This window comes from Drosophila guanche, unplaced genomic scaffold, assembly GCF_900245975.1.
Source record: "Drosophila guanche unplaced genomic scaffold, DGUA_6, whole genome shotgun sequence".
Taxonomy (NCBI): domain Eukaryota; kingdom Metazoa; phylum Arthropoda; class Insecta; order Diptera; family Drosophilidae; genus Drosophila; species Drosophila guanche.
This window is the reverse complement of record NW_022995746.1, coordinates 5,463,747-5,489,107: the sequence shown is the minus strand read 5'-3', so window position 1 is coordinate 5,489,107 and position 25,361 is coordinate 5,463,747. Positions and strand designations below refer to the sequence as shown.

At 47.3% G+C, this 25,361-nt stretch overlaps 9 protein-coding genes and 1 long non-coding RNA gene across 17 annotated transcripts; 5 read left to right on the top strand and 5 right to left on the bottom strand.

Moving 5' to 3' along the window:
• Positions 1 to 1,327: 1,327 nt before the first annotated feature.
• Positions 1,328 to 3,790, top strand: LOC117581928. Its single transcript, XM_034269407.1, has 3 exons — positions 1,328 to 1,901; positions 1,959 to 2,378; positions 2,442 to 3,790. Exons 1-3 carry the CDS (start codon positions 1,454 to 1,456, stop codon positions 3,743 to 3,745), a joined length of 2,172 nt encoding a protein of 723 aa, XP_034125298.1. The 5' UTR covers positions 1,328 to 1,453; the 3' UTR covers positions 3,746 to 3,790.
• Positions 3,791 to 3,846: 56 nt separating this feature from the next.
• On the bottom strand, positions 3,847 to 6,120 carry LOC117581767 (lactosylceramide 4-alpha-galactosyltransferase-like). Of its 2 annotated transcripts, none has more exons than XM_034269171.1 (3): positions 5,967 to 6,120; positions 5,311 to 5,902; positions 3,847 to 5,244 (listed from the first exon to the last, which is right to left on the bottom strand). In XM_034269171.1, the coding sequence occupies exons 2-3, from the start codon at positions 5,874 to 5,876 to the stop codon at positions 4,662 to 4,664; spliced, it is 1,149 nt and encodes a 382-aa protein (XP_034125062.1). In that variant the 5' UTR covers positions 5,877 to 5,902; positions 5,967 to 6,120; the 3' UTR covers positions 3,847 to 4,661. The 2 variants fall into 2 exon arrangements, with proteins under 2 accessions (XP_034125062.1, XP_034125063.1); XM_034269172.1 differs by having other exon boundaries at positions 5,311 to 5,892; positions 5,967 to 6,110.
• A 288-nt stretch (positions 6,121 to 6,408) lies between these two features.
• LOC117581766 (pre-mRNA-processing factor 40 homolog A) lies at positions 6,409 to 9,540 on the top strand. 2 transcript variants are annotated; one of them, XM_034269170.1, is made up of 7 exons: positions 6,410 to 6,523; positions 6,584 to 6,964; positions 7,036 to 7,268; positions 7,329 to 8,383; positions 8,445 to 8,810; positions 8,868 to 8,948; positions 9,015 to 9,540. In XM_034269170.1, exons 2-7 carry the CDS (start codon positions 6,612 to 6,614, stop codon positions 9,306 to 9,308), a joined length of 2,382 nt encoding a protein of 793 aa, XP_034125061.1. In that variant the 5' UTR covers positions 6,410 to 6,523; positions 6,584 to 6,611; the 3' UTR covers positions 9,309 to 9,540. The 2 variants fall into 2 exon arrangements, with proteins under 2 accessions (XP_034125060.1, XP_034125061.1); XM_034269169.1 differs by having other exon boundaries at positions 6,409 to 6,964.
• On the bottom strand, positions 9,539 to 12,703 carry LOC117581768 (lactosylceramide 4-alpha-galactosyltransferase-like). Of its 4 annotated transcripts, XR_004573678.1 has the most exons (4): positions 12,159 to 12,703; positions 11,375 to 12,100; positions 11,093 to 11,314; positions 10,651 to 11,024 (listed from the first exon to the last, which is right to left on the bottom strand). XR_004573678.1 is itself a non-coding variant. In XM_034269173.1 (3 exons), exons 2-3 carry the CDS (start codon positions 10,840 to 10,842, stop codon positions 9,664 to 9,666), a joined length of 1,122 nt encoding a protein of 373 aa, XP_034125064.1. In that variant the 5' UTR covers positions 10,843 to 11,024; positions 11,093 to 11,510; the 3' UTR covers positions 9,539 to 9,663. The 4 variants fall into 4 exon arrangements, 2 of the variants coding, with proteins under 2 accessions (XP_034125064.1, XP_034125065.1); XM_034269173.1 differs by lacking the exon at positions 12,159 to 12,703 and adding an exon at positions 9,539 to 10,246 and having other exon boundaries at positions 10,304 to 11,024; positions 11,093 to 11,510; XR_004573677.1 differs by having other exon boundaries at positions 11,093 to 12,100.
• A 479-nt stretch (positions 12,704 to 13,182) lies between these two features.
• LOC117581770 (lactosylceramide 4-alpha-galactosyltransferase-like) lies at positions 13,183 to 14,412 on the bottom strand. Of its 2 annotated transcripts, XM_034269176.1 has the most exons (3): positions 13,880 to 14,412; positions 13,327 to 13,828; positions 13,183 to 13,245 (listed from the first exon to the last, which is right to left on the bottom strand). In XM_034269176.1, the coding sequence occupies exons 1-3, from the start codon at positions 14,341 to 14,343 to the stop codon at positions 13,213 to 13,215; spliced, it is 999 nt and encodes a 332-aa protein (XP_034125067.1). In that variant the 5' UTR covers positions 14,344 to 14,412; the 3' UTR covers positions 13,183 to 13,212. The 2 variants fall into 2 exon arrangements, with proteins under 2 accessions (XP_034125067.1, XP_034125066.1); XM_034269175.1 differs by having other exon boundaries at positions 13,225 to 13,828.
• Positions 14,413 to 15,557: 1,145 nt separating this feature from the next.
• On the top strand, positions 15,558 to 16,515 carry LOC117581709. The gene is made up of 4 exons (XR_004573671.1): positions 15,558 to 15,645; positions 15,717 to 15,797; positions 15,854 to 16,223; positions 16,282 to 16,515. It is a non-coding gene; the product is annotated as an uncharacterized LOC117581709 (long non-coding RNA).
• A 21-nt stretch (positions 16,516 to 16,536) lies between these two features.
• LOC117581699 (splicing factor 3B subunit 2) lies at positions 16,537 to 19,274 on the bottom strand. Its single transcript, XM_034269077.1, has 5 exons — positions 19,127 to 19,274; positions 18,405 to 19,075; positions 17,369 to 18,338; positions 17,063 to 17,307; positions 16,537 to 16,991 (listed from the first exon to the last, which is right to left on the bottom strand). Exons 1-5 carry the CDS (start codon positions 19,148 to 19,150, stop codon positions 16,616 to 16,618), a joined length of 2,286 nt encoding a protein of 761 aa, XP_034124968.1. The 5' UTR covers positions 19,151 to 19,274; the 3' UTR covers positions 16,537 to 16,615.
• A 4-nt stretch (positions 19,275 to 19,278) lies between these two features.
• Positions 19,279 to 20,460, top strand: LOC117581705 (histidine protein methyltransferase 1 homolog). Its single transcript, XM_034269083.1, has 3 exons — positions 19,279 to 19,337; positions 19,397 to 19,966; positions 20,026 to 20,460. Exons 2-3 carry the CDS (start codon positions 19,457 to 19,459, stop codon positions 20,434 to 20,436), a joined length of 921 nt encoding a protein of 306 aa, XP_034124974.1. The 5' UTR covers positions 19,279 to 19,337; positions 19,397 to 19,456; the 3' UTR covers positions 20,437 to 20,460.
• A 108-nt stretch (positions 20,461 to 20,568) lies between these two features.
• LOC117581701 (palmitoyltransferase ZDHHC23) lies at positions 20,569 to 22,389 on the top strand. 2 transcript variants are annotated; one of them, XM_034269079.1, is made up of 3 exons: positions 20,569 to 20,906; positions 20,968 to 21,861; positions 21,925 to 22,389. In XM_034269079.1, the coding sequence occupies exons 1-3, from the start codon at positions 20,728 to 20,730 to the stop codon at positions 22,106 to 22,108; spliced, it is 1,257 nt and encodes a 418-aa protein (XP_034124970.1). In that variant the 5' UTR covers positions 20,569 to 20,727; the 3' UTR covers positions 22,109 to 22,389. The 2 variants fall into 2 exon arrangements, with proteins under 2 accessions (XP_034124970.1, XP_034124971.1); XM_034269080.1 differs by having other exon boundaries at positions 20,761 to 20,895.
• Positions 22,387 to 25,342, bottom strand: LOC117581698 (trichohyalin). The gene is made up of 5 exons (XM_034269076.1): positions 25,049 to 25,342; positions 23,652 to 24,991; positions 23,200 to 23,590; positions 22,623 to 23,146; positions 22,387 to 22,553 (listed from the first exon to the last, which is right to left on the bottom strand). Exons 1-5 carry the CDS (start codon positions 25,271 to 25,273, stop codon positions 22,403 to 22,405), a joined length of 2,631 nt encoding a protein of 876 aa, XP_034124967.1. The 5' UTR covers positions 25,274 to 25,342; the 3' UTR covers positions 22,387 to 22,402.
• Between the last annotated feature and the right edge of the window lie 19 nt (positions 25,343 to 25,361).

The following is a 25,361-nucleotide window of genomic DNA, read 5'->3' as shown; positions in this document are numbered from 1 at the left end:
ATGGGTCTGCAATTGCGATTTCTTTGCCTTTAGATGTTATTCATGCCACATGAATTACCACAGAGCTGTTTAACCTGATTTTACTTGGCCAATTTGGTCATATCACATTTCATTCAGTAAGATCAGCTCAGTGCTTCTGGGACAGGATGATGCAGCAAGAAATTGCACAAAATGCATGACACACAAAACCCCACTTTAAGAAGCCTTTTGTTGTTGTCGTTTTTGTTCCCTTTTGTTGCTTTTCAGCTAATTCATGCACTGTCCAGCCGTGGTTTCGGTCGCGGCTGAGAGAGTCATAAGGGTGTGAACATGTGGGTTTTGAAACCCATGCACACTCCTCATTAAATATGCAACCAAAGGGGGCTAAGCAGCAGATTATAAGTGTGTGAAAAATACTCTGGGCGAAAGATCAGTGTCAGTGATAAAGATCAGTGGTGATACCCAAAGATGAGTTGGGGGAGGTGCCACTGTTAATGGTGAAATGACTTACAAAGTGACGTCTTCACCACAGGTACCAATACTCTTTCTCTATCCCTCTCTAGCGCTTGTCATTTGAGCGTGGTGAATAAGTTAGTGGGACTCGTTCGTGATTTCAACATGGCACGGCTAATGGGATCAATCAGAAGAGTTTTCACAGAGGTTAACCTTAAATATTTGTACTATTCTACAGCAACGAGTATTTTACCATTTCACATTTATTTATCTGGCTGCTGTTTCTTTGATCATACATCAGCGGAGTTCTTGAGTTTCATGCAACGAACAGGATGCAATTCTTCAACAATCAGAGTCAGTAGATAAAACAATTTAATTCTATATGCTCGTCCGTTGAAAGCCTAAAAGTATCGTTTGGGTGTGAAACTCGAAGATACTTTCGCATATTGCGATCAGCCTAAAAGTATCTTTTGGTTGTGTGCTCTGCTTGAGATAATGAAATAATAATGGCAATTTCCTGTATTAGGTTAACAAACTTATTAAAATTAAAAAAAATGATCCAAAAGTTTCTAAAAATAAGATATTTTACCCTAGTAATTTCTGAGCTTCTGCTTTAATAATGTAAACAAACTTTGCGCCACTTAAGTTGTTTGCTATCGACCTGCACTGCTTGTGTTATTTGTGTTAAATACTTCTTTAGAAATCAAGTCAAATCAACTCATTCTTAGGCCGCTCAATACGAGTACTCGACGCGACACAGTTCCGCACAGTCCACAGACTAAATGGAACATTACACCGCCGAAAAAAAGCAGCTAAGTAGAGATTAGAGATGAAAAGACAGCAGAGACAACTGGGTGAAGTGAGCAGAGAAAAGCAGTCCAAGCAGAGCAGCATCCAAGCAGAAGTCCAAGCAGCTGGAGATGTGTGGACGGGCCGCACTTTTCATTCAACTTTGCAGCGAAACGCACGCGCGCAAAAAACAAACACGGAGTGGTGCCGAAGGAGTCGTCACAGCGCACACATGCGGATGGACACATGGACATTGGAAGCCATAAAAATGAAGTTGATGATGTCGCAAAGCGGAGCTGCGAATAACAAGTCCAATTGCCATTTAGACGCGAGATTACGAGGCGGCAGCACCACCACAAACAGTGAAAGAAAAAAGAAAGTTATTGCTGGAGCCGGTTGTTGTCGTGGTTCTACTGGCAACCTGCTGATGCAGCCATTCCTCCTCGCTGCTGCTGCACTTTGCATATTGCTGGAGGTTCGGTTGTGCCGTGCGACTCCTGCCGCGGCAGCGTTGACGCCCGCCAATGAGACCGCGTGGCCGCCCATGTATCATTATGATATTTGGAACGACAATCCAAATGAAGCGCAGCAGCAGGAAGAGGAGCAGGAGAATGCCATTGAAATGCAGCAGCAGCAGAGTCTCAATCAGAGTCTGTCAGGGCATGGCCGGCATGGCAAAGGTGAGTCAAAGCCAAACACCAAGTTGCTTGCCCCAATTGAATCTCTCTTTATGTTAGTGATTCATTTGTTTCCCGTGCCCGTGGATGGGGAGTGCCTGTCCAATGATAATCGTCGCATGGGCAACTGCCTGAATGCCTACGAGTGCCGCCAAAAGGGTGGCCAGTCGCAGGGCGAGTGTGCCATGGGTTTTGGTGTCTGTTGTGTGTTCCTCGCCAGCTGCAATGTCACCGTAACCAACAACATCACCTACATCGTGTCGCCGAGCTTTCCCAGTTTCATGCCCAGCAACTTCACTGGCTGCCGACTGAGGGTCAAAATGATGAGCGAGGATATTAGCCAGTTGAGAATTGACTTTCATCACTTTACGCTGGGACAACCGAATCGCAGGACGGGCGTGTGCGAGGGCGATGCATTCAACATAAGTGGCGGTCCAGGCGGTGCACTCACGCTTTGTGGGCAGAATAGTGGACAGCACTGTGAGATGAACAGAATATTTCTTAACAATATAATCCTCAACTCATTTGCCTTCCTCCCTCCAGTGTACTATGATGTGGGCGCTCGCGCCTCGCCACGGCAATCCACGCCATTGTATGGCAGCCTGCGACCCGTGGATCCTCTCAATGTGAGCAGCTCGAGCAATGCCACCACTGGCGATCGCTTCATTGACATCAATCTGAGCCTGTCCAATCGGTTGCTGCCGCTGCGCATTTGGGAGATGAGCGTCGTGCAGATTCCCTTCAGTCAGCGTGCACCAGCGGGCTGTCTGCAGTATCACACAGGCATCGAGGGCGTGCTGCAGACCTTCAACTTTGCGGAGAACGGGCGGCACTTGGCCAACCAGAACTACCGCATTTGTGTGCGCCAGGAGACGGACATGTGCTCGATTATGTATCAGCCATGCGATGAGCAATCATTTAGGATTGGTGGCGGCGGTAGGATGTCCTCGGGCACTTCTGCTTTCTCGCTGAATGATGACGGAGGTGGGACGGCTGCGAGTCCCGAACTAGCAGCGGCACAATCGGATAATGCAGGAGGAGGAGGAGCAACAGCTGTCGGAGGCGGCACAACCGCACCTCCAGCTAATGGAGGGACAACCACAGCAGCTCCCACTTCCACCAGCCTCATGCAGATGCTGGCCAACATGGCCAACTCCACCACAACGTCTCTGATGTCCATGATGTCCAGCAATTCGAGTGCTGCATCATCGGCCAGTCCTTCCACGGCCAGCAGCAGCACAGCAGCCATGACCACGACAACAACCAGCACCACTCCAACGCCTCTGCGCTCCAGCACTGCGGCTGCCACCGAAGAGAGCACGAGCACATCCTCCTCTGAGGCGCCAGCTTCGTCGCCTGCCAGCGATGATGTGGAAGGTTCTGGCGGCGAAGATGGCACCGACGATGACGATGGGGGATTCCTTTTCTTTCGGAGTCCGCCAACCACAGAAGAGCCGGGCTTCTCGCGACGTCCACGGCCCGTGGGCAGCAGTCCCAGTGGCGGATTCGATCTGTTTGGCTTCCTGCGCAACGCTTTTGACTTGCAACTGGGACGACGGCGTCGCCGCGAGGCTCGACAGTTCTTCAGCACCTGCACGGATCGCCTAACAATGCCGTGCATCATCGAGGACTTCATTGGCACTGGCCTGGGTCCGATGCCTGGCTGTGAGCCCGTGCACTGCGGCGCGCAGTTCTGTTCCTCGGGCGTGTGGCCATGCCGCATCGAAAGCACAGTCACGCCCTTCTACATTGGCGTGCACTTTGGCGATGGTGTGGGTTTGGGCAAGGGCAGTGCCGAGGACAATGTGGGAGCCTGTCTGCGCTTCAACCAAGTGCAGTGCATGTGAGGGATCAGCAGGGATGTGTAGCCTAGCCACATTTCGTTTTAGAAAATGTTTAGAAATTCCTTGGAGCATGCTTACAAAATTATAATTTAAACATCTAGAAATTATGTGTTGCGTTTCACAAATATATTTAATATATTTATTTACTATTTGTGTACATCCAGACTATGGTGAATAATGTGCACCATTTATGAGCACCGAATTCCCCAAAGGTTTCAGCCCCATAGACGGTTAAATTTTTATAAAATATTTGTATATAATCGCAGCCCAACCCCATGTGAACTCATTCGTGTATAAATTGCAAAAAATACTTAGGAAATATCTTAGTACTGTTTCGGATTTCTTATCTTTAAACTTTCCACTCCATTCTGGTTGGGTGAGTCGACAGCGACAATTTTCGTCACACCCGTACCGATAGCCTTTTTTCATTTTGTTCGTTTGCTTTTTTTATGTTATCAGAAGTACATAATTCCCAGAGGGTATTGCAAATAATATTGTGCAAATAATGCTATAAATAAAGATTCATATTCAGAGAATCAATAGAAATGAGTATTGGAGAGATAATAAATGTGAGGATGGTATGTGTCTAAATAGAAAGGTGAATTTGTGTACAAGGTGATGTCTTCACCACAGCGAAGTCTATTTCAGCGGAGAACGCCACCATGTTAGTAATTTCACCTAGTGCTACAGTCCCACACATACATACATGTCTCTGCCTGTGTGCGTTTGTTTGCTCTTATCGGAATGCGTGCTGTGCTTAAGCATAAACAAAACAAAAAACATGAGAAACAAACGATTAGATCAACAACAAATACAACCTATAAACTATGGCCTCTCGTTGGGCGATAACTCTTTGGATTTCAGCCGAAAACATCCATATACAAAAGACTTAAACGAGAGAACTTTTCAGATAATTTTTCTAAAAGTATTCACCCGCCGCATGATAGGCTCGCGGGCAATTTAGTTCGGCATATTTGGCATAGGCGCTGGTTGAACCAACCTTGATCGCTAGCTGATTCGAGTGTTTGTTCCACACATGCACCACATACGAGTCCTTCGTGCGGGCCATGGTCTCCTCCAGTTTGTCGGGCTCGAAGAAGTCGCGCCACTGCTTCCATGGCACGGCATAGAAGGCGCCGCGACCATACACCTTGAAGCCCAAGCATCGCTTGCTATCCTCCTGCATCAGTGCAATGTCCTTGGTGCCGCAAATCTGTTGGGCCACGCGGGTAATCACACCCGGGCCATTGTTACCCCAATCTTTGCCTTCGAAATTGTGTTGAAAGTCGCGCAGGCAGGACTCGGCTATCTCATGACCAAAGCCAGTGGCTGCCAAGCTCATAACGCCAGCGGCCAGGTGAGTATTGGACTCGGCTCCAGTGTAATTGGGTGGCACATCCTCCATGTTTTGCAGCACAACCACATCCATGTCCAAATACAATCCACCATAACGAAACAGAGTCAAGTAACGCAGGAAATCCGAGATGTGGGAGAATAAATAACTGCAAAAGGGGAAGAGATTAAATGGTAATGAATGTACATCCATCAGTAATCTCTGGGTAACTTACCGCGAGCGAAAGACTTTACCATCCTTGAGCCACTCCTCGATTGGTGTGCCTGCGGCGTAGCGCCAGAGATTCAAATTCCGCAAATGGACATTGCTGTAGCTAAGGATGGCATCGACTAGTGGCTGCGGGCTGCTGCTATTGCGGCCGTGGGGGGTGGCTCGGTAGGTGGGACCGGCGAACAAGACAAACACCTGGAAATTCGGATTATGCAATGCCGCGGATTCGATGGCGCAGGCTTGACGGGCGGTTAGCTGCAGCAGTTTGTACTTTTTGTGATCCGCCTGGTGGCAGCTGGTCTCGTGAAAGAATATGCTGCGTCCGGGTGTGGGTTTGGGCTCCGCCTGCAGTACATCGTCTAGGCGGATGGGTGCCAGCGGGTCTGCATCTGCCACTGTCGACTGTGTTGGCTCTTCGATGTCCATGAAGCACTGCTGCAAATCATTTTGCCAGTTGTATGTGAGGGCAATGCCGCCAATCAGTATCACAATCAGTGCCACGAACAGAAAACGAAGTCTTCCGTTGTGCAAATAACGCGCCACCAGCATCAAGGGCAGACGCAGGAGCATGGCGAGGGCAGGCGGGTTGGGTTGGGCTGGATACAAATTGAACACTTTAATTAGAGATTCGGGAATACATAAATGCTACAACTTGCTTACTCCGAGTGTGATGCTACACTGCCATTACTCTCCACATAATTCAATGCACTCTCTGTCGATAAGAAAACTCCGAAGCGAAGGCGAATATTTTACAATGTTTTGCTAATATAAAATGCAAGCCGAGGGTGATAACGAACACCAACATTACCTGTCAGTGATGCGCAGTAGGATATCTTAACGGTAAATACGATATACGAACATTTCTAACAAATAGTAATGAGATTTGATTTCTTCATTAATTACTTTGAGGTAGCCAGGAAAGGTACGTGTTTGCAAAAGATTGAATTGATTATTAAAAATTTGGTGTATATTATTATTTTATCATTATTATTATGCTATCATATCATTAGTTCCATTTTTGTCACCCATTTTAACGGCCATCGCTAGAAACATCGACCATCTCTGGGTAAATGTGCATTTGCGATATGTGTTATCGATAGCTGCAAAAAAGAACGATATATCAAATGTGTGGAAAGCGGCGTTTTCATTGAATTTTTTTCTTAATTTATTTAATTAAACGGTTTCTACTGGCGGCAGCATCGCATACGCAACGACCGGTAGACGTAGTACCGCTTAAATACAATATAGCAAAATAGTGAAATGAATGTTCCTCCTAGCAATGGAGCAACAGCGGTCGGCCGGGGAATGGGATACACGCCGCCTGCCATAGTGCCACAGTTTCCCCCACCCGGCTTTGGTGCTCCCCCACCGCCCGAACTGGCAGCGGCATTCGGTGTGATGGCCTCAAACACGGAATGGACAGAGCACAAGGCACCCGATGGACGACCGTATTACTACAATCAAAACACCAAGCAAAGTTCATGGGAGAAGCCCGAGGCACTGATGACGCCCGCTGAGCAGCTGCACAATCAGTGTCCCTGGAAGGAATACCGCTCCGATACAGGCAAAGTGTATTACCACAATGTGGCCACGAAGGAAACGTGCTGGGAGCCACCGCCGGAATATGTGGACATGAAGGCCAAAGCCAAGGCGGAGGAGTAAGTACACTGAAGGCATTGCCATGGTCCATTTACTCACCCTTGGCCACTCGCACTTGGATTTGTTTCAGAGCTGCTGCTGCAGCCAAAGCGGTGGCAGCCATGACATCCTCCAGCTTGACGGGACTGGCGCCGCATGTGGCATTGGCCAGCATCTTGCCAGCCGCACTGCCCGCTGTTCCACGGATACCCACGCCCGAGATTCACTCACCGCTGACGCCGAGCAGCAACGAGAATTCATCATCGGCACTCGACCAGGCCATGGCGGCCACATTAGCCTCCATTGAGGTGCCGCAACCAAATTGTGAGTGCCAGCCGACCATGATTAAGCTTCGGGAGTGACTTCTTTATTGATTACTTTTAGCTAAAAAGGATGACAAGTCATCGGAGGGCAGTCCGCTGGTGTTCAAGGACAAGCGCGAGGCTATAGAGGCCTTCAAGGACCTACTGCGGGATCGCAATGTGCCCTCAAATGCCAATTGGGATCAGTGTGTAAAGATCATATCGAAGGATCCGCGCTACAGCGCCTTTAAGAACCTCAACGAGCGCAAGCAAACGTTCAATGCCTACAAGACGCAAAAGGTGAAGGACGAGCGGGAGGAGTCGCGTCTGAAGGCCAAGAAGGCGAAAGAGGATCTGGAGCAGTTTCTCATGTCCAGCGATAAGATGAACTCCCAGATGAAGTATTTCCGGTGTGAGGAGGTCTTCGCGGGCAATCGGACATGGACTGTGGTGCCAGAAACGGATCGACGGGACATCTATGAGGATTGCATATTCAATCTGGGCAAGCGGGAGAAGGAGGAGGCGCGTGTCCTGAAGAAGCGCAACATGAAGGTGCTGGGCGAGCTGCTGGAGTCGATGACATCCATCAATCATGCCACCACGTGGTCCGAGGCTCAGGTTATGCTCCTGGACAATGTTGCATTCAAAAACGATGTCACCCTCCTGGGCATGGACAAGGAGGATGCTCTGATTGTCTTCGAGGAGCACATACGCACGCTGGAGAAGGAGGAGGAGGAGGAGCGAGAGCGCGAGAAGAAGCGAATGAAGCGACAGCAGCGCAAGAATCGGGACTCATTTCTGGCACTGCTCGACTCGCTGCATGAAGAGGGCAAACTCACCTCCATGTCGCTGTGGGTTGAGCTGTATCCCATCATATCCGCAGATCTGCGCTTCTCGGCGATGCTCGGCCAGAGCGGTTCCACCCCGTTGGATCTGTTCAAGTTCTATGTGGAGAATCTGAAGGCACGCTTCCATGACGAAAGGAAAATCATACGAGAGATTCTCAAGGAGAAAGCATTTGTGGTGCAGGCTAAGACATCATTCGAGGACTTTGCCACGGTAGTGTGCGAGGATAAACGTTCAGCCAGTCTGGATGCGGGCAATGTGAAGCTCACGTATAATTCGCTGCTAGAAAAGGTAAGGCATGAGGCGTGAAAATGCGTTTAGAATTCGTTTTTAAATTCACTTTTTGTGTCAGGCGGAGGCCATTGAAAAGGAGCGCATGAAGGAGGAGGTGCGACGGCTGCGAAAGCTGGAGAATGAAATTAAAAACGAATGGCTCGAGGCGAACGTCTCTGTGGCCGAGACCTATGACAGTGCCAAGAAGTTGGTCGAGCATTTGGAGGCATTTGCTGTGTACGAGAAGGAAATTGGTGTGGAAAAGATCTGGGAGGACTTTATCAAGGAGAGCGAAGATGCGTGCAGTCATCATCATTCGCGTTCGCGAAAATCCAAAAAGAATAAAAAGCACAAAAAGCGTGTACGATCCACATCGAGATCGGACATTGAAAACGAACTGGTTGAGGTGGAAAAGTCCAAGCGAAGGCGTTCTAAATCCCGTTCAGTAAGTATTTTTTAAGTAGTTCGTTTCCCCTAATGACTCTTTGACCGTGCCCCACAGCATTCACTGAGCTCCATTGGCAGCATCGAGAGCGAAAAGCTGCTAAAGAAGAAAAAGAAGCGCAAGAACAAACTGAGAGGAGTAAGTGGCCACCAGAGACACAATCTTTCCATCAATCTCCTAATTGTTTCCTTATTTATTTTGCAGTCATCGTGTGAGTCGGATTTGGGTGGGAATCTGTCGCCCAGCTTGGCGTTGCTGCACAACGATTCTAATTCGCATTCGCCGGCCAAGAAAAAGAAAAAGGAAAAACGTTCCAAAAAAGACAAAGAAGGCAAACGGCACAATAGACACAATCGCTCCACGACACCACTCAGTCCCGTCCAGTCCATGGATTCGGTTGGCTCACGCAACGAGGAACTAACGCTTAGCGATGGCGAACTGGAATCAAAGCGGGCAGCGCTTCTGGCACAACTCAATGAGCAAATGCTGGACGAATGATTGCTGCCAGCGTGAATTTACCACCGTAGACCATCATAGGCAGGCAACGTGTGTGTGGGAAAACTGCTAGATGCCTAATGCGGGGTGTAGCTCATTAGTTGCCTAGTTAATGGAGGGACAGCGCCTGCTCTTCGCCCCCCACCCAGCACAAGTCACACACAGCAAAACAAACACTTAATATAATTTCTTAGACGCAATAAGTTTGGATGTATAAAAACAACACAAGATTGTACACAGAATATGTTCTAATTGGAATGCAATCGATTTTGGTCAGTGTCCCCCCCTGCAAGAGAATAAAAAAACAAAATGATGAATGTAATGATCCACTGCTGATCCGCTGCTCCACTCCGACTGCCTAGAAGTATTCACCAGCTGACTCATACACTCGCGGGCAATGTAATTCTGCCAATTGGGCATAGGCGCTGCTTGAACCAACCTTAATTTTGAGTTCAACCGACCGCCTGTTCCACACATGCGCCACATACGAGTCTTTGATGACGGCCATGGTCTCCTCCAGCCTGTGCGGCTGGAAGAAGTGCTTCCAATGCCTGAATGGTACAGCGTAAAAGGCTTTGCTGTCAAACACCTGAAAGCCCAAGCAGCGTTTGCGATTCTCCAGCAGCACTGAGATGTTTTTGGTGCCGCAAATCTTTTGGGCCACGCGTGTCATCACCCCTGGGCCATTGCCGCCCCAATTTAGGCCATTGAAATTATGCTGAAAGTCGTACAGCAGCGACTCGGCAATCTTATGACCAAAGCCAGTTGGTGTCAAGCTTATGACGGCAGAGCTAATCACATCATCGGGATCGGCTCCAGTGTAATTGGGTGGCACATCCTCCATACTTTTCAGCACAACCACATCCAAGTCCAAATACAATCCGCCATAGCGAAATAGTGTTACAAAACGCAGGAAATCGGAGATGTGGGAGACAACAAATCTGGAATATGAACATGTTGTTCGACTCTGAGAGAAATATGTCTCAAATCCAACTTACTGCGAACGAAAGAGTTGACCGTTCTTGAGCCATTCCTCGATTGGTGTTCCGGCAGCATATCTCCAGAGATTCACACGCCTCAAGTGGACATTGCTGTAGCTTAGGACAGCATCGAAAAGAGGCTGCTCCGTGCTTTTCTTACTTTCGTTGGAGTGAACACCAGTAAGTGCGTATTTTCGATGGACAAACAAAACAAATACTTGGGAATTCGGATTGTGGAGTGCCGCAGATTCGATTGCACACGCTTGACGGGCATTCAGATGCAGTGGATGATTATACTCTTTATTTTTGGCATCATAGCTGCGCGTTTCATGGAAAAATATGCTCCGTCCGGGCGTAATCCTGGTCATCGCCAGTAGAACATCGTCTACACGAATGCTCGCCAGGGGTTCAACCGATGGCTCTATAGGCTGTGGCATCAACTCTGCATCCTCCTCTTTTTGCCAATTGTATGTGAGGCAAATTCCACCTGTCAGTATCACAATTAAAACGATGAACAGCAAGCGGAGTCGCCCATGGTCACGAAACCCCAGCAGCATGCTGAGGGCAAGAAAACTCAACCTCTGATGATCTACGTCGCTTAAATTTGGACAACAATATAATTTTGTGAAATAAATAACTATAAATAATTAAGTATTTGGGCAGATTCTTCATTTGAAACACGGCATACTTTTATCGGCAACAAACAATTTTCGTCACAGCCTTCTTGAAGTAGAAAATGCTGTAAGAGTACATAGTAAATGTGTTTCGCAGATGTAAAGTTTTATACTTAAAATGGATGTGGCTTACAATTTGAACCATTCCAAAGCTTCACATAATTATTCGCAAGATTTGTTCCCGTCGATAAAGACCAATTGGGCAACAGCCCATTGAAAGCAAGAAAGGCTCGGAGCGAGGAGAATTTACCAACTTATTCAAGACAGCGGCAATTTTTTTGCTTCTTTTTGGCGGGTGCCTCTCCGAGCGTTAGTTATTGGTCCCCACCACACTGATTGCCTTTTCGCATCTATTCTAATATTGGGATATTTTACTTTGAACACCGGTAAACTAGGGTAACTAGGGATATTTTACTTTGCACGACGGTAAGTTTTTTTTAGGCCAAGTCAAAGGAACAGCAACAGAAGGAGGCAGCGTTTATCCCTCCAGTGTTTATTGTGAAGTGAGATAAAATAAAAACCGCTGCAGGCGAGTGCAAAGCCAAGAAAACTCTTCGCCTAGAAATATTCACCCGCCGCATGATAGGCGCGCGGGCAATTACGTTCTGCCAATTTGGCATATGCACTGCTTGAACCCACCTTAATGGGCACCTTATTCGACTGCTTGTTCCACACATGCACCACATACGAGTACTTGGTGAGTGCCATGGTCTGCTCCAAATCGTCGGGTTCAAAGAATTGCCTCCAATTTTCGGATGGTACAGGGTTAAAGGCTGTGCAGTCAAACACTTGGAAGCCCAAGCAGCGTTTGCGATTCTCCAGCAGCACTGAGATATTTTTGGTGCTGCAAATTTGTTGGGCCACTCGGGTAATCACACCCGGCCCATTGTTACCCCAATGTTGGCCATTAAAATTATGCTGAAAGTCGTACAGCAGCGACTTGGCAATCTTATGACCAACGCCAGTAGGTGCCAAGTTAATGACGGCAGAGCTAAGCACGTCCTCGAACTCGGCTCCAGTGTAATTGGGTGGCACATCCTCCATACTTTTCAGCACAACCACATCCAAGTCCAAATACAATCCGCCATAGCGAAATAGTGTTACAAAACGCAGGAAATCCGATATATGAGAGACCAAAAAGCTGTAAATGTGAAAACGAGATTGAATACTTAGATTTCCATTTCGGAGTTCGCACTCACCGCGAGCGAAAGAGTTGACCGTTTTTGAGCCATTCCTCGATGGGTGTGCCTGCAGCATATCTCCAGAGATTCACACGCCTCAAGTGGACATTGCTGTAGCTTAGGACAGCATCGAAAAGAGGCTGCTCCGTGCTGTTCTTGCCTTCGTTTGAGTGAACACCAGTAAGTGCGTATTTTCGATGGAGAAACAAAACAAATACTTGGGAATTCGGATTGTGGAGTGCCGCAGATTCGATTGCACACGCTTGACGGGCATTCAGATGCAGTGGATGATTATACTCTTTATTTTTGGCATCATAGCTGCGCGTTTCATGGAAAAATATGCTCCGTCCGGGCGTGGGCCTGGGCAACGCCAGTAGAACATCGTCTACACGGATGCTCGCCAGGGGTTCAACCGATGGCTCTCTAGGCTGTGACATCCACTCTGCATCCTCCTCTTGTTGCCAATTGTATGTGAGGCAAATTCCACCCGTCAGTATCACAATAAAAACGATGAACAGCAAGCGGAGTCGCCCATGGTCACGAAACCCCAGCAGCATGCTGAGGGCAAGAAAACCCAACCTCTGATGATCTACGTCGCTCAAATTTGGACAACAATATAATTTTGTGAAATAAATAACTATAAATAATTAAAAATTTGGGCAACATTTTCTTCCTTGTAGGCAGGAATACTACTTTGGACATCAAACCATATTCGTCACAGCCTTCTTGAAATAGAAAACTTGATAAAAGCTTCTCAGATGTTAAATTGAAATTGGACGTGGTTTAAATTTGAATCATTCCAATAGTTGTTCCCGTCGCGAAAGACCAATTGGATGTTCCCTCGGAGCAAGGTGAATTTCCTAGCGTCTCCACCACAGCGGCAATCTCTTTCGGAGGTCAATTTTTCTAGCGCTTGCCTCTCTGAGCGTGAGATCTCTGATCCTCACCACACTGAATACCATGTAGCACATTGGGGATATTTTACTTTGCACACCGGTAAGTTTTTTTAGGCCAAAGCAAAAGGAACAGCAACAGAAGGAGGTTGCCATTATCCCTCTTGTTTATTCCGATGTCAGAATAAATAAAAGCCGCTGCAACTCTTCCCCTAAAAATATTCACCAGACGCATGATAGGCGCGCGGACAATTACGTTCTGCCAATTTGGCATATGCACTGCTTGAACCCACCTTAATGGGAACCTTATTCGACTGCTTGTTCCACACATGCACCACATACGAGTACTTGGTGAGTGCCATGGTCTGCTCTAGTCTGTCGGGATTGAAGAGATCACGCCACTGCCTAGAGGGCACAGCGTAGAAGGCGCCGCGCCAATACACCTTGAAGCCCATGCAGCGCTTGCGATCATCCTGCATTAGTGCGACGTAATCAGTGTGGCAAATCCGCTGGGCCACGCGGGTAATCACACCCGGGCCGTTGTTACCCCAATTTTGGCCATTGAAATTATGCTGAAAGTCGCGCAGACACAACTCGGCAATCTCGTGACCAACGCCAGTGGCTGACAAGTTTATGATTCCAGCGGCAAGCATATAATTGGACTCGGCTCCTGCGTAGTTGGGCAGAACATTCTCCATGCTTTGCAGCACGACCACATCCATATCCAGATACAGGCCGCCATAGCGAAATAGTGTCACAAAACGCAGGAAATCCGAGACATGAGAGACTAAAAATCTGTAAATGTGAAAGTGATTTTTAGCTTCCCATTTCTGAGTTCCAACTTACCGCGAACGAAAGAGTGGACCGTTCTTGAGCCATTCCTCGATGGGTGTGCCGGCAGCGTATCTCCAGAGATTCACACGCCTCAAGTGGACATTTCCATAGCTTAAGATGGCACCGACAAGTGGCTGCTGTTCGCCGCTGCTCTGACCGTTGGGACTAGCCCGGTATTTGGGATCGGCGAATAAAACAAACACCTGGAAATTTGGATTATGCAATGCTGCAGATTCGATGGCGCAGGCTTGACGTGCGTTGAGTTTTAGTAGATTATGCTGCTCGGTTTTGGCATCGTAGCAGCTCGTTTCGTGGAAGAATATGCTCCGTCCGGGCGTGGGCCTTGGCTCCGACAATAGAATATCGTCGAGACGAAACGAAAATGATTGATTTGCTTTTACTGGTACTAAAATTAGAGACAAGAGCAAAAGGTATGCATGTGTCGTCATTCGTAGCAGGGGCTGACTCGGTAGCATGGTCCATTTGCATTTAAATTTTGAATTTACAAGCAAATGTAATGAAAACTACAAAAATCTGATTACATTTTTTGTGCCTACTTTCTGATCGAAATCCTGCTAGAAGTACTTTGAAATATAATAGCAGCACTCAAAAAACTTCGCTAACATATTCCCAACACAAAAGTGAAACCCAGTAACCCACGTCCGATGTCAAGTTGTAGTTCCTTTATGAACACAGAACAAATAGTCAGTAATCTAGTTTCAACGCTAGTGAACACACCCAAAAGCAAAAAATAAATAAAAATAATAATTTTAAGTAAAAAGTGTAAATGGTTTTAGTTAGGTTTAAGCTCAAAGTGGACTTTTGTTAAGTTTTTTTTTGCGTTGGCCATTCCCACACACACACATACTATGCACATTGTAAGCCGAATTTCTGCGAGTTTTCAATCATTTTCATCCCATAAATTGTACTTTTATTTAGACTGGAGCCGATAGTCACAATGGACACAATGGACATTCAATGGTTTCCCTCGAACTCATCTTTGCATACAAATCACAAGACTCAAGGAGATTCATTTAGACAAGCAGGTGCCAATGGAATTACACAAAAACACTGGTGAGTTTATCTTAGCTAACCGTGAGAAAATATGCTTTTAATTCTGAAACTTACCAATTACTTTCTACAATTTATATTTCAGATACAAAAAAAAACATGACATTGAATCAATTTTGATTTTATTTGTGGAGTAGGCCTACTGGGGATACCACGCTAAAAAAAACGCGCCTTGAACTCTACCAAATGCTGGTGGTGTGGAAAGGAGTTCTCTACAGTGTAAAAATAAATAAATTAATAATAAAAATATAATTATATAAACTGTATATATATGTACGAAATATTTCATTCAATTTTTGTTTATAGAAAAGAATTCTTGAAATGTCTAGCAAAAGGTCGAAAATCCACTTGATTGTAATAAAAATTGGGAAAATATTTTAAAAGAAATTCATGGAAATAAATATAGATATATCCTGGAAAATGCACACATTTTTGCATCCCCAACTACAATCCTAGTGCTCGGCCTAGTCCAGGTCCCAAAGCATTACATTTTCATCCAATAAAGAAAAACCCAGTAGGCCTTGCCAAATGACACTTTAGTTTCGAAATTCAGCTTCGGCTGACACTGCTGAAAAATATTCAGTCTCGTTAGGTAGCTTGAACTGTGAACACACAAAATTCTAAATTTACAAATAAATCAAATTTCCGGTTTTTTCGTTTTGGATTAATTTTAAGCATAAAGTGTAAAGTTAAGTTAAGCATAAAGTGTACGTTTTTTTATCAAAATTTCTAGCAAAAAAAAAAAAGTGTGTGACTAATTTGTGTGTCTTTTCAATAGTTTCGTCAGTTACTGTGTTTCCTTCAATCCCGTGGCATGGAACAACAGATTACGCGACAATTACACGGCACACAAAAAAAAGTATGTAATAAATACATGTACATATGTTGAGATAAGTTAATCAAGTTTGATTATAGCTGGTGGTTTGTAGCTTTGTTTTAAGAAAGTCATTAAACTGAAACTTCGTTGTACACACACACACACACTAAGTCATGCTCATGGATGAGGACCATCTGCCACACCTTGTAAAAGCGATCAACACTGGACACCCGCAGACCGCAATGGTCCATCAACACACATCTATTTTTGGCATCATCGAAAGTTGCTTACGTTATCAGCACTAGACACCGGGAAGCAGCAGCACAACAGACATCAAGATTAGAATCATGTAAATAACACTCGGATATTGAGTTGCAGTCTCAGAGGATACATCAACGGATTATTCCAGACACGAATTACACAACGGGGAAGGAAGGTTGTTCGACTTCCCCTCACACAACACAATTGGTAATTATTTAATTTCGTTGTGGAATTTACAAATAATTTTCTGCAATTTATATTTTAGGATACAACCTTCGACGACCTGGACACGGCTTTGACTTGAAGTTTGGGATGTGTGGAGTAGGCCTACTGGGGATACCACGTTAAAAAAAACGCGCCTAGAACTCTACCAAATGTTGGTGGTGTGGAAAAGAGTTCAAAGCATTAATGTTCGAGTAAATAAATAATGACAGATAAAGTTAAACGAAAAGTGATTAAATTACTTTGAATGCAGATAGCTTCAGAGCTTCCCCATGCCTAAAACAAGTGCATCAAAAACTCATTAGTTACTATTTTTAATGACATTGTTGAAGCACAAATGGAAAATTAGTTTAGTTTTATTGTAGAAGATTAAAAAACTAAAACTTGAACTCCTTGTACTTCTTTGTGGCCTTTGCCGGATCCGTTTGCTGTCGCTTGCGCTTCGATTTCTGGCGTGCCACATGCTCGGCCAACATGTCCGATAGATCCTCCTTTTGCAGGTGATTCTGTTGCTCGCGCATCTGTTGCTCATAGCGCTGGGCCATGGCATCATTGTCCATGTCCAATTCGCTCGGATCCAATGCCAGTTCCACAATGCCCTCACGATCCGTGGTGGTGCGAGCTGGTGGCTGTTTATTGGCCGCATTACCACCACCGCTAACATCATAGACGTGCGTGGAACCCATCATGGAAGCGCCTATGCGGTCCGTGCGCTTCTCCGGCAGCACTTGATACAGTACGGGTGTTTCATTGCTAAAGGAAAGTAGGAATAGTATGACATTAGTTAACGTCTGTCCCTCCCCTGGGAGTTTTTCAAGACTTACTCCTCCATTTCAGCTTCAATTTTCTTTTTACGCAGCTCAATGTTCTCGGGCGTCTCCATGCCGGCTGGCACGCTGGTCAGCCCTGAAGGTGTCACCAGACCCTCGACCGGTGTAACCAGTCCAGTTTCATCCTGCTGATCGCCGAGATCTTCACCATCCTCCTCCTCCTCTTCGGATGACTCTTCCGACTCGGATTCCAGTTCGCCCCATTGATTTCGCTCAATGTCAGCCTCATCGATGCCGTTCTGGCAAAGTTTTACCAAAATTAAATACAAGTTTTGGTGGGGAAAAGGTTTCGATACTCACATCCAAGTCCAATATGCTGGTGCCAAAGACATCGCCATACAGGGGCTTGCCATTCTCGTCGACGGGCGGTTTGCCCCAGCCGCCGGCATGATAACCGAACGATGTGCCCTCTGGTATGGGCGCATTGAGTCCAGGAATTTTCAGATTCGGATATGATGGCGGCGGTCCGTAGCGCTGCTGGGCAATCAACCAGGGCGGCGGAATCTTGTGCGAATTGGGACCCACCGGCATGCCCAGAGCAATGCGCAGCTCTTCGGACAGATCGCCCGGTTTCTTCTCCTTGAGTCGCGTCTCAAATTCCTTGCCCTCGTAGTAGAGATCGCCGTGAATGGTCATGCGGGGCTTTGTTTGCCACTTGAAGAAGGCATCGTGCAGTTTCTGGTAATCAATATCGATCTTGCCCATCTTCGGGCGTACACGTTCGCGCATTTTGGCCTTCAGTGTCTTGGCATCTTCGCGCTCCTGGAGCGACTCTCGCATCTCCATGATGCCCGTCTTCTTGATAAAGGCTGGCAGATCGAACGGTGGCTTCTCAATGCCACGCTTTCCCTGCAGATATTTCCGCTTGAAGCACCAATGGCGAGGCACTTGCACTGTGTTCCTGTAGGCCTTCAGTTGGACCAGCAATTTGGGATCACGGGCTGTCACATCGTGCATCTCCACCACATCGGGACGGGAGACCAATTGCTTCAGTTCCGCCACACTGAGACGCGTCAACTTCTTGAGCTTTCTTTTAGATAATTTCTCCTTGTCCTCCTTCTGATCATCATCCTCGTCGCCATCATCATCGTCGTCGTCATTCAGCTTATCTGCGGCCTTCTTAGCCTTAGCCACCGTCTCCGAGTCCAGCGCCAACTTGTCCTTTTCCACTGGCTTCGGTTTATTTTCCAACTTGAAGAGCTCAAAGACTCTGTAGAACTGGCGATACATGGGCGCCAGATCAGCAATTGTTATCTTCTCGGGCACATACCTATGGGTAAAGAAATTTATTGATTAATTTCCACCGCATTACAATCGAAAGAACCAACAAACATACTCAATTGTTACGTCAAGTTTGCTGGCCTCTGCGAGCTTCTTTTCCTTTTCCTTCTCATCGCTGCGTTCCTTCTTTTTCTTGCTGCGACTTTCCCTATGCTTGTCCTTTCTGCTATCCTTCTCCGGCTTCTCATGCTCTTCGTCACTGGCCGGGGCCTTGGCCTCCTCAGCCAATGGCTCTGGGACCTCTGCATCTGCTCCGGCCTCTTCTACGTGCGACAATTGCTGTTGTCTCTCGTACTCCAAGAGTTGGCGAATTTTCCTATTTTGCTTCTTTCGGCGTTTTTTCTTTTTGTTCTTCTCCGCTTTGCTCTGCTTTCCCGTTTTTTCACCGCCAATGCCATTCACCTGGTTCACAGCATCATCATCACTGTCCTCCCCCACGTCGGCGTCATCGCCGTCCTGAAGAGCTCCCCCGCTGCCACCCAGGGAATCGCCATCCACATCGAACTCTGCCACTCTTTGGTCTTTCAGGGCCAGCACATCCTCCAGCGCCTTGGGCAGAACCAATTCAGTGGCCGGTTTCTCGCCATCACCATCACCACTGTCCTCAGCAGCGTCGCCGGGTGCATCCACTACACTGCCATTACCATTCCCATTGATCGCTGTCGCCGCATTGTCGTCATGTTGCTGGTCGAGGCGTAAGGACATCAGTGGCGCTGGCTGGTCGCCCTAATTGAGAAAACAGTTATTGGGGGATTCTGTTTGTGGCAATAAACTCACTTCATTGATTAATTGGTCCGCCATAAATTATACAAATTTATAAACAGGCACAATTTCTAGCGAAAAAACAATTTTTGGAGATGTGCGACACCAGGGGTGCACCGAAACGCAATCGTTAGCAGCCGGCACTTTGCAGCACTGACCCGCTCCCGAATATCGATATACAAAACGTGTTTTGCCAGCTGACCGCAGAAATTTAATACATTTGTTGGTAAATAAGTTTAAAAATTATAAATAAACCATTTGTTGTATGTGTTCATCTTGTTAAAGTTACGCGCTGGGACCTCATTATCACCGTCAGACAGAAGAAACTCAGAGCGGGCTGTGAAAATGTTTAAATTCAATTTTGACGTAGAAAATGAGGAAGAGCCAGAAGCAACGAAGGGCCCATTTACCGAGACTAGCGTACAGAAAGCCGAGCAGGAGGATTCTGGAATTGTCAAAGAGATTGTTTGGTACGAGGCAGAACAAATTAAACCCAACAAGACAGCATTATCGCGCCTGGATCTATACGAACTCAATGCCAAAGATCTGAAGGTAGGCAGCACTGACATTCGGCACCTCATAGCCGGCTTCTTGCTTGAGGACATCAAAATCCATGGAGAGCTGGAGAGTCGCGACATTAAGAAGTCTGAGGAAAGTCACTCAGATCTAATAATCGGAGTGTATGAAGGTGGTGCTAAAATATGGGAATGTACGGACGATTTGTTGATGTATTTATCGGAGAATTATGAGAACAGCTACTGGAACGACAAGAGAGTCTTGGACTTGGGATGTGGCTCTGGATTACTGGGAATATATGCACTACAATGTGGTGCAAAAGTTGACTTTCAAGACTATGTAAGTACACAAAAGAAATCTAATAATTGCCGGTATATAATGTGCTTTAATATCTCTAGAACAAGGATGTTTTGGAGCAAATAACCATACCAAATGTGATGCTAAATGTGCAAGCGGATCTTTCGGATGATGAAAAATTGGCATTTCTAGAGGACAACACCAGTTTCTATTCCGGTGATTGGTCACATTTTGCTCAGCTCACGTTGGACACGGAAAAGTACGACCTTATACTAACATCCGAGACAATATACAACATAGAGAACCAGCAGAAGCTGTTGGACACCTTTAGCAGTCGCCTCAAAGCAGATGGTACTGTGTTAGTTGCTGGAAAATCTCATTATTTTGGTGTGGGTGGAGGCCTGGAACAATTCGTGGATGTAATTAAGCAGGAAACCACATTTGTAAGCAAAAATGTGTGGCAAGCAGACGAAAATGTGAAGCGGGGCATTTTGAAAATAAAATTTAAATAACACCCAACTATCGAAACTGTGAAATCGAAACGGCGTTTGGCGATTATTTTAGCACGAAGCCCTGGTGCAGCCGAACTGTTGTTGTTGTTTTGGTTGACCAACTGTGTGAGTATTTTTTGCCGTCGATCAGATAAAATAATTAAAATGCTTCACACAGGGAGGTTTATGTTCAGTTATAAACGTAGATTGAAACAGCCAATTGGCCGTGAATTAATCTTATCTAAACTGTTTCTGTACACTCTGCCTGGACGCCGCCACTCTTGACATTTAATCACCGGTCTCGCCTAATCGATGTTCGTCATGTCTGTCGCCGCCGATTTCATTGCAGCGGCAAGGAGTGCGGAGTCTGCCGAAACCCAACCCAAGAGAACACTTTGCTGTTGTGAATACATTGCTCAAGCCAACAACCAAAAGTCCCATCTACTGGGATGCTGTTGTAATTGTGAGGACTTAGACTTGGTATGCACTCGGTATGCAGACGAAAGGGAGACCAGAAAACATTGAAAATCATTACAAAATCTGTTTCTATAGACTCGTCACGTGCAGGCGCATTGATCGACGCAATATTGACGGCATGCTGATTGCGTTCCAAGACCGCCTGCGCCTCCCATGGCGGGGTGGGGCCAAGCGAATATCGCCAGCCGCTATTGCACCAGCCTTCATAATCCCACTGATGCTGGGCCTGGCCACCCTCAACTCGAAGACTGCTATTGTGCTCATGCTGACCATGGTGGGCTTCTCCATTTGGGGTCTTCAGCTGGCCAAGAAGACAGCCACACGAACCAATTTCTTTCTCAGCTGGACTGTGTTCTCCGTCTTCTACATGATTCTCATATTCGAGTGTCAGGTGCCGCTGCTGGAGCTTGTGCCGGAGGAGAACTACTTCCTAATGTTCTTCACCTGTGCGGGCATCTATTGCTTATATCGCACGCACCGCCTGGCTCCACTCAATCTGGTTTCGGCACAGTATGGCACCACACCCAAGGACGAGCTGCCCGGCATCGCCGAAGCCTCGAGTGGCGAAGAGCAGGCAGAGGCGCAGACCACACTTCAAATGGACAGTGTGCTGGACCTCAACGATGAGGAGGTCGTGGACATAGACACAGCAGAGCGTGCGGGTCTGATGCATGGCCAGCCGAACATCTGTGAGAGCTGTCGCAAGGTGACGCCCAGACGGGCCTACCATTGCCAGGTGTGTGGCACGTGTGTCAAGCGACGTTCCCATCATAGTTACTGGCTCAATTGCTGCATTGGCGAGCGCAACCATTCGTGGTACATAGCAGGGCTTTTCACATCTCTGATTGCATTGATTTTGGGAGCTAATTTGACTCTAACTTCGATCTGTCATCCGTTTCTGGTGTTGCGTCCGTTCGGCTATGCCCTGCTGCTGCCCGACGATTGCAGCGAAGTCTTTGAGAGTTTCGAGTAAGTATAACAGAAATCGAATGTGGTGTACGGAGTTCAATCAGTATTATTTTCTTTCCACAGATTGGGCATTTCCTTTGTGGTGGCCTGCTATAGTTTACTCATTGCCAACTATATAACCTTTTTGCTGGCGCGCCAGGCATTCTTGTGGTGGAATGACACCACTCTCCACGAATATAAACGTGCGGCTAATGCGGCATCGAATCGCAGTCGCATTTGGAGCAACTGGCGTGCCATATTAAAGTGATTTACCAATTAACAAATCAACACAGCACAAACTAAACGCCCAATCAAGGTTCATTTAGTTACTAGGTGACGTCTTCACCACAGGGTGAAGATAGAGCTATTGGTCCCCTTTGGTATAGATATCACCCAGCAAACAAATTTCCCTTTATATAGTATTCCCCACACACACACTCTCTCCCTCTATCTCTCTCAATGTTCTTGGTAGTGTTAGTGTCGTAGCGCTTTTAAGGTACTTAAATGCAATATCCAAAAATATTTAAAATAAATACACATAATTAAGAACCCATAATTGTAACTACCACAAACTATCCTCTCGCGGCTTGTAATCTGGCAATAGCTCCCATATCTTCATTCGCCAACGCTGTCGTCGCTCCTCCGTTTCCTTTTCTATTTTCAATATTTGCGGCAAACGCTGCCAGCAGTCTAAGACCTTCCATTTCAGGTGCCTGTTAAGATGAAACAAAAAAACATTAAGACAAACAACTCGCACGACTTTATGCACTGCTTGAACCCACCACTCGTGATGGGAGATGGACTGCTTCATCTTGGTATCCTCCGCCATGCGACAGTGCGTGGTGTACTTTAGCCAGCGCTCAAACCACTTTTCGGTGGTGCGCAGAGCATGCCAGTCGATGGCCACCATCATTTTGCTTCGTTCATTCTGCAAATACCCAATCCACACACCGAAGGCGCGTCGCTTCAGTATGCGCTGCCAGCACTGCTCGGCCCGTACCAGCTTCTCGCGCTGCCTGAATGCCGTGTACTCGCGCCAGAAGTGAAAGGCATTCTTTTTGTACAACTTTCGGCGGTACTCCTCGGCCTTGACCAGATTATCGCGCTTGCGTTGCAGCAAACGCTTGAAGCCCTCCAAGCCCACACGACGCAGCAACAGGCGGCGACTGAATTCGGTGGCCTTTCGTTGGTTCTCGATAAAACGCTGACGCTCGCGCTCCTTCAACACTTTGGCCATTTTCTCTTGGCGGCGTTTCTCCTTCAGCACCTCGATGCGCAGACGCTTGGCCTCTTCGTCCTCTTGGCGCTGCAAAATAAAGATGGATTAAACAAACACTTTTAAGGATCTACCATCCGTACCTTGGCCTCCTCTAGGGCATGCTTGGTGGCCTCTCGCTCCGCCTCGGCCTGCGCTCGACGCTGCCGTGCCTGCTCATGTCGCACACTTCTCTCCACGGCCCGTTCCTGCATGTGCTGCAGGAATCTCGGCTGCAGCAATGCCTTGCCTTGAAGTCTGGCCATGGCTTCATCATCGGCATCCCGCAGGCTGCCAATCAACTGAAGACACTTGGCCTTGGCCTTTGCCTTGGGATCGCCGCAGCGTATAACTGTCTTTAGTTCCTGCTTGAGATCCTCGCGCGCCTCTTTGGCCTCGTCACTGAGTTTGCTCAGCTTTAGCTGCATTATGAGACGTTCCTGACGCTCCAGCTTGATGCGCTGCAGGTCAATGATGTCTTGTTGGACCTTTAATCTGTCGGAAAGGGAAATAAGTGGATTGCAAAAGGGAACAGTTTTTTGGGATCTTTTCATACTTATTCTTGAACTGCTTTGCCATCTTGACTGCCTCCTGGCGCTGCTCCAGCGACTGCTGTGTGACCTTGTTCACCTCGCTGTTTGTGTCCGCCTGCTGGGATGTGCGTATGCGCTTCTTCTCCATGCGCACCTTGTCCAGAAAGGCGTTGATCTTTTGCACGCGATTGTCCCTCGTTTGGCTGGCGTGTCCCTGCTCCCGTTCAATCTTCTCCAGTGTTGTGTAGTGTATCCACTTGAGAAAGTATTTGCGCATCAGCACAATCTGTGTGTTGGCTCGGGCCTGGAACAGTTGCTCGATGATCTTTTGCTTCTCGTGGGTGGTGGCCAGATCGGTTTCATCCTCACTGGCACTGGAGAGATCTTGCGGTGGCTCTGGTTCCTTCGGCTTAACCACCACTTTGGGCAGCTCTATGCGGCGTATGAGCAGGGGTTCGGGCTCTGGCTCGTCCTCAGATTCCTCCACAGTTGGACTAGGAATTTGTGGCTGCGGCAGCTGGAACTGCACATGCTTCGTGGCTGCAGGTAAATCTTTTTCCTTTTCTTTTTCCTTCTGTTCTGCTGCCGCTTCCATTTGCAGCTCGTACAATGCCTCTTCAGCCAGATCGGATATGACCGAGTCAATGCCATCGCTTGTGTTCGAACAGGTGGAGGGTTCCCGCTGCAGCTGAGGTGGCTGCTCCAACTGCTGCTCCTGCTGCTGCTCTTGCAACTCTTCCTCATGCCGTATGGTGCGCACGTGCAGCATCTGTCGCTCGGCAGCAGCTCGCATCGGCTTGAAGAACTCCTCGGTGGAGGTCAAAGGACTGGGTGTGCGGCAGCGCAGCAGCAGCTCCTTACTTTGATCCACTTGAATCTGTTTGGCAAAGTTGCGATACTCCAGTGAGTTCATGGACAATGGCTTGACTTGCTCCAGCCTAAACTCAGGCAGCGCTTCCACCAGCGCCTCCTGCTCCACCCACTCGAGATCCATGTCCGCCTCCTGCTCAGCGCCCAGCTCGTGCAGCAGGCTCACCGTCGCCACACACTTTGTGTTCGAGCACATTAGTGCCGCCTGTCCCAAGGCCTGCACTGGCGTGCTATAGAAATCATCAATGTGCTGTGCCGCCTGTGCCAGACTCTGCATCAGTGGCCCGTTGTTCAGCTTGAAATCCGGCTTGCTGGGCGGCACGCGTATGTCTTGGCTTCTCTTCGGATGCTGCCTGGCCAGCTGCTGGCGAAACTTTTGCAACTGATTATTGATGTAGCGCTGCTCCACATCCAAATTGTGCGCCTTGGTGGACTCCAATGTGCTGCCATGAGCCAACGTAGCCAGCGGCAGCTTGTGCGGAATTTTCTGAAACTGAAAAAAGGAAAAGTCCATGAAGGGAAAACTCTCTTAGGAGCCGCCACGTCTCACCATCTCATGGCGCATGTCCATGATCACACTGGGATTCAATTGCTTGGCCTGTTCGCCATCAATGAGCAGCTTCTCCTGCCGCTGGCCCACGTAATCCACTTCGATAAAGCGACGCACGGCATCTGACTTTAGGCCTAAGGCATTCGTACTCAGATGACGCTTGCGTATGCGATCCCAGCGGCTGTCCTTGGACTTGGATCTTTCGCGACGTTTTGCATGAAACATTTTTATTCTTATTACACAGTTTTTCCGTTTACTTTAGTTTTGAAATTAAATTGATAGACAGGCTAAACAAAATTCCAAAACGTTGCCT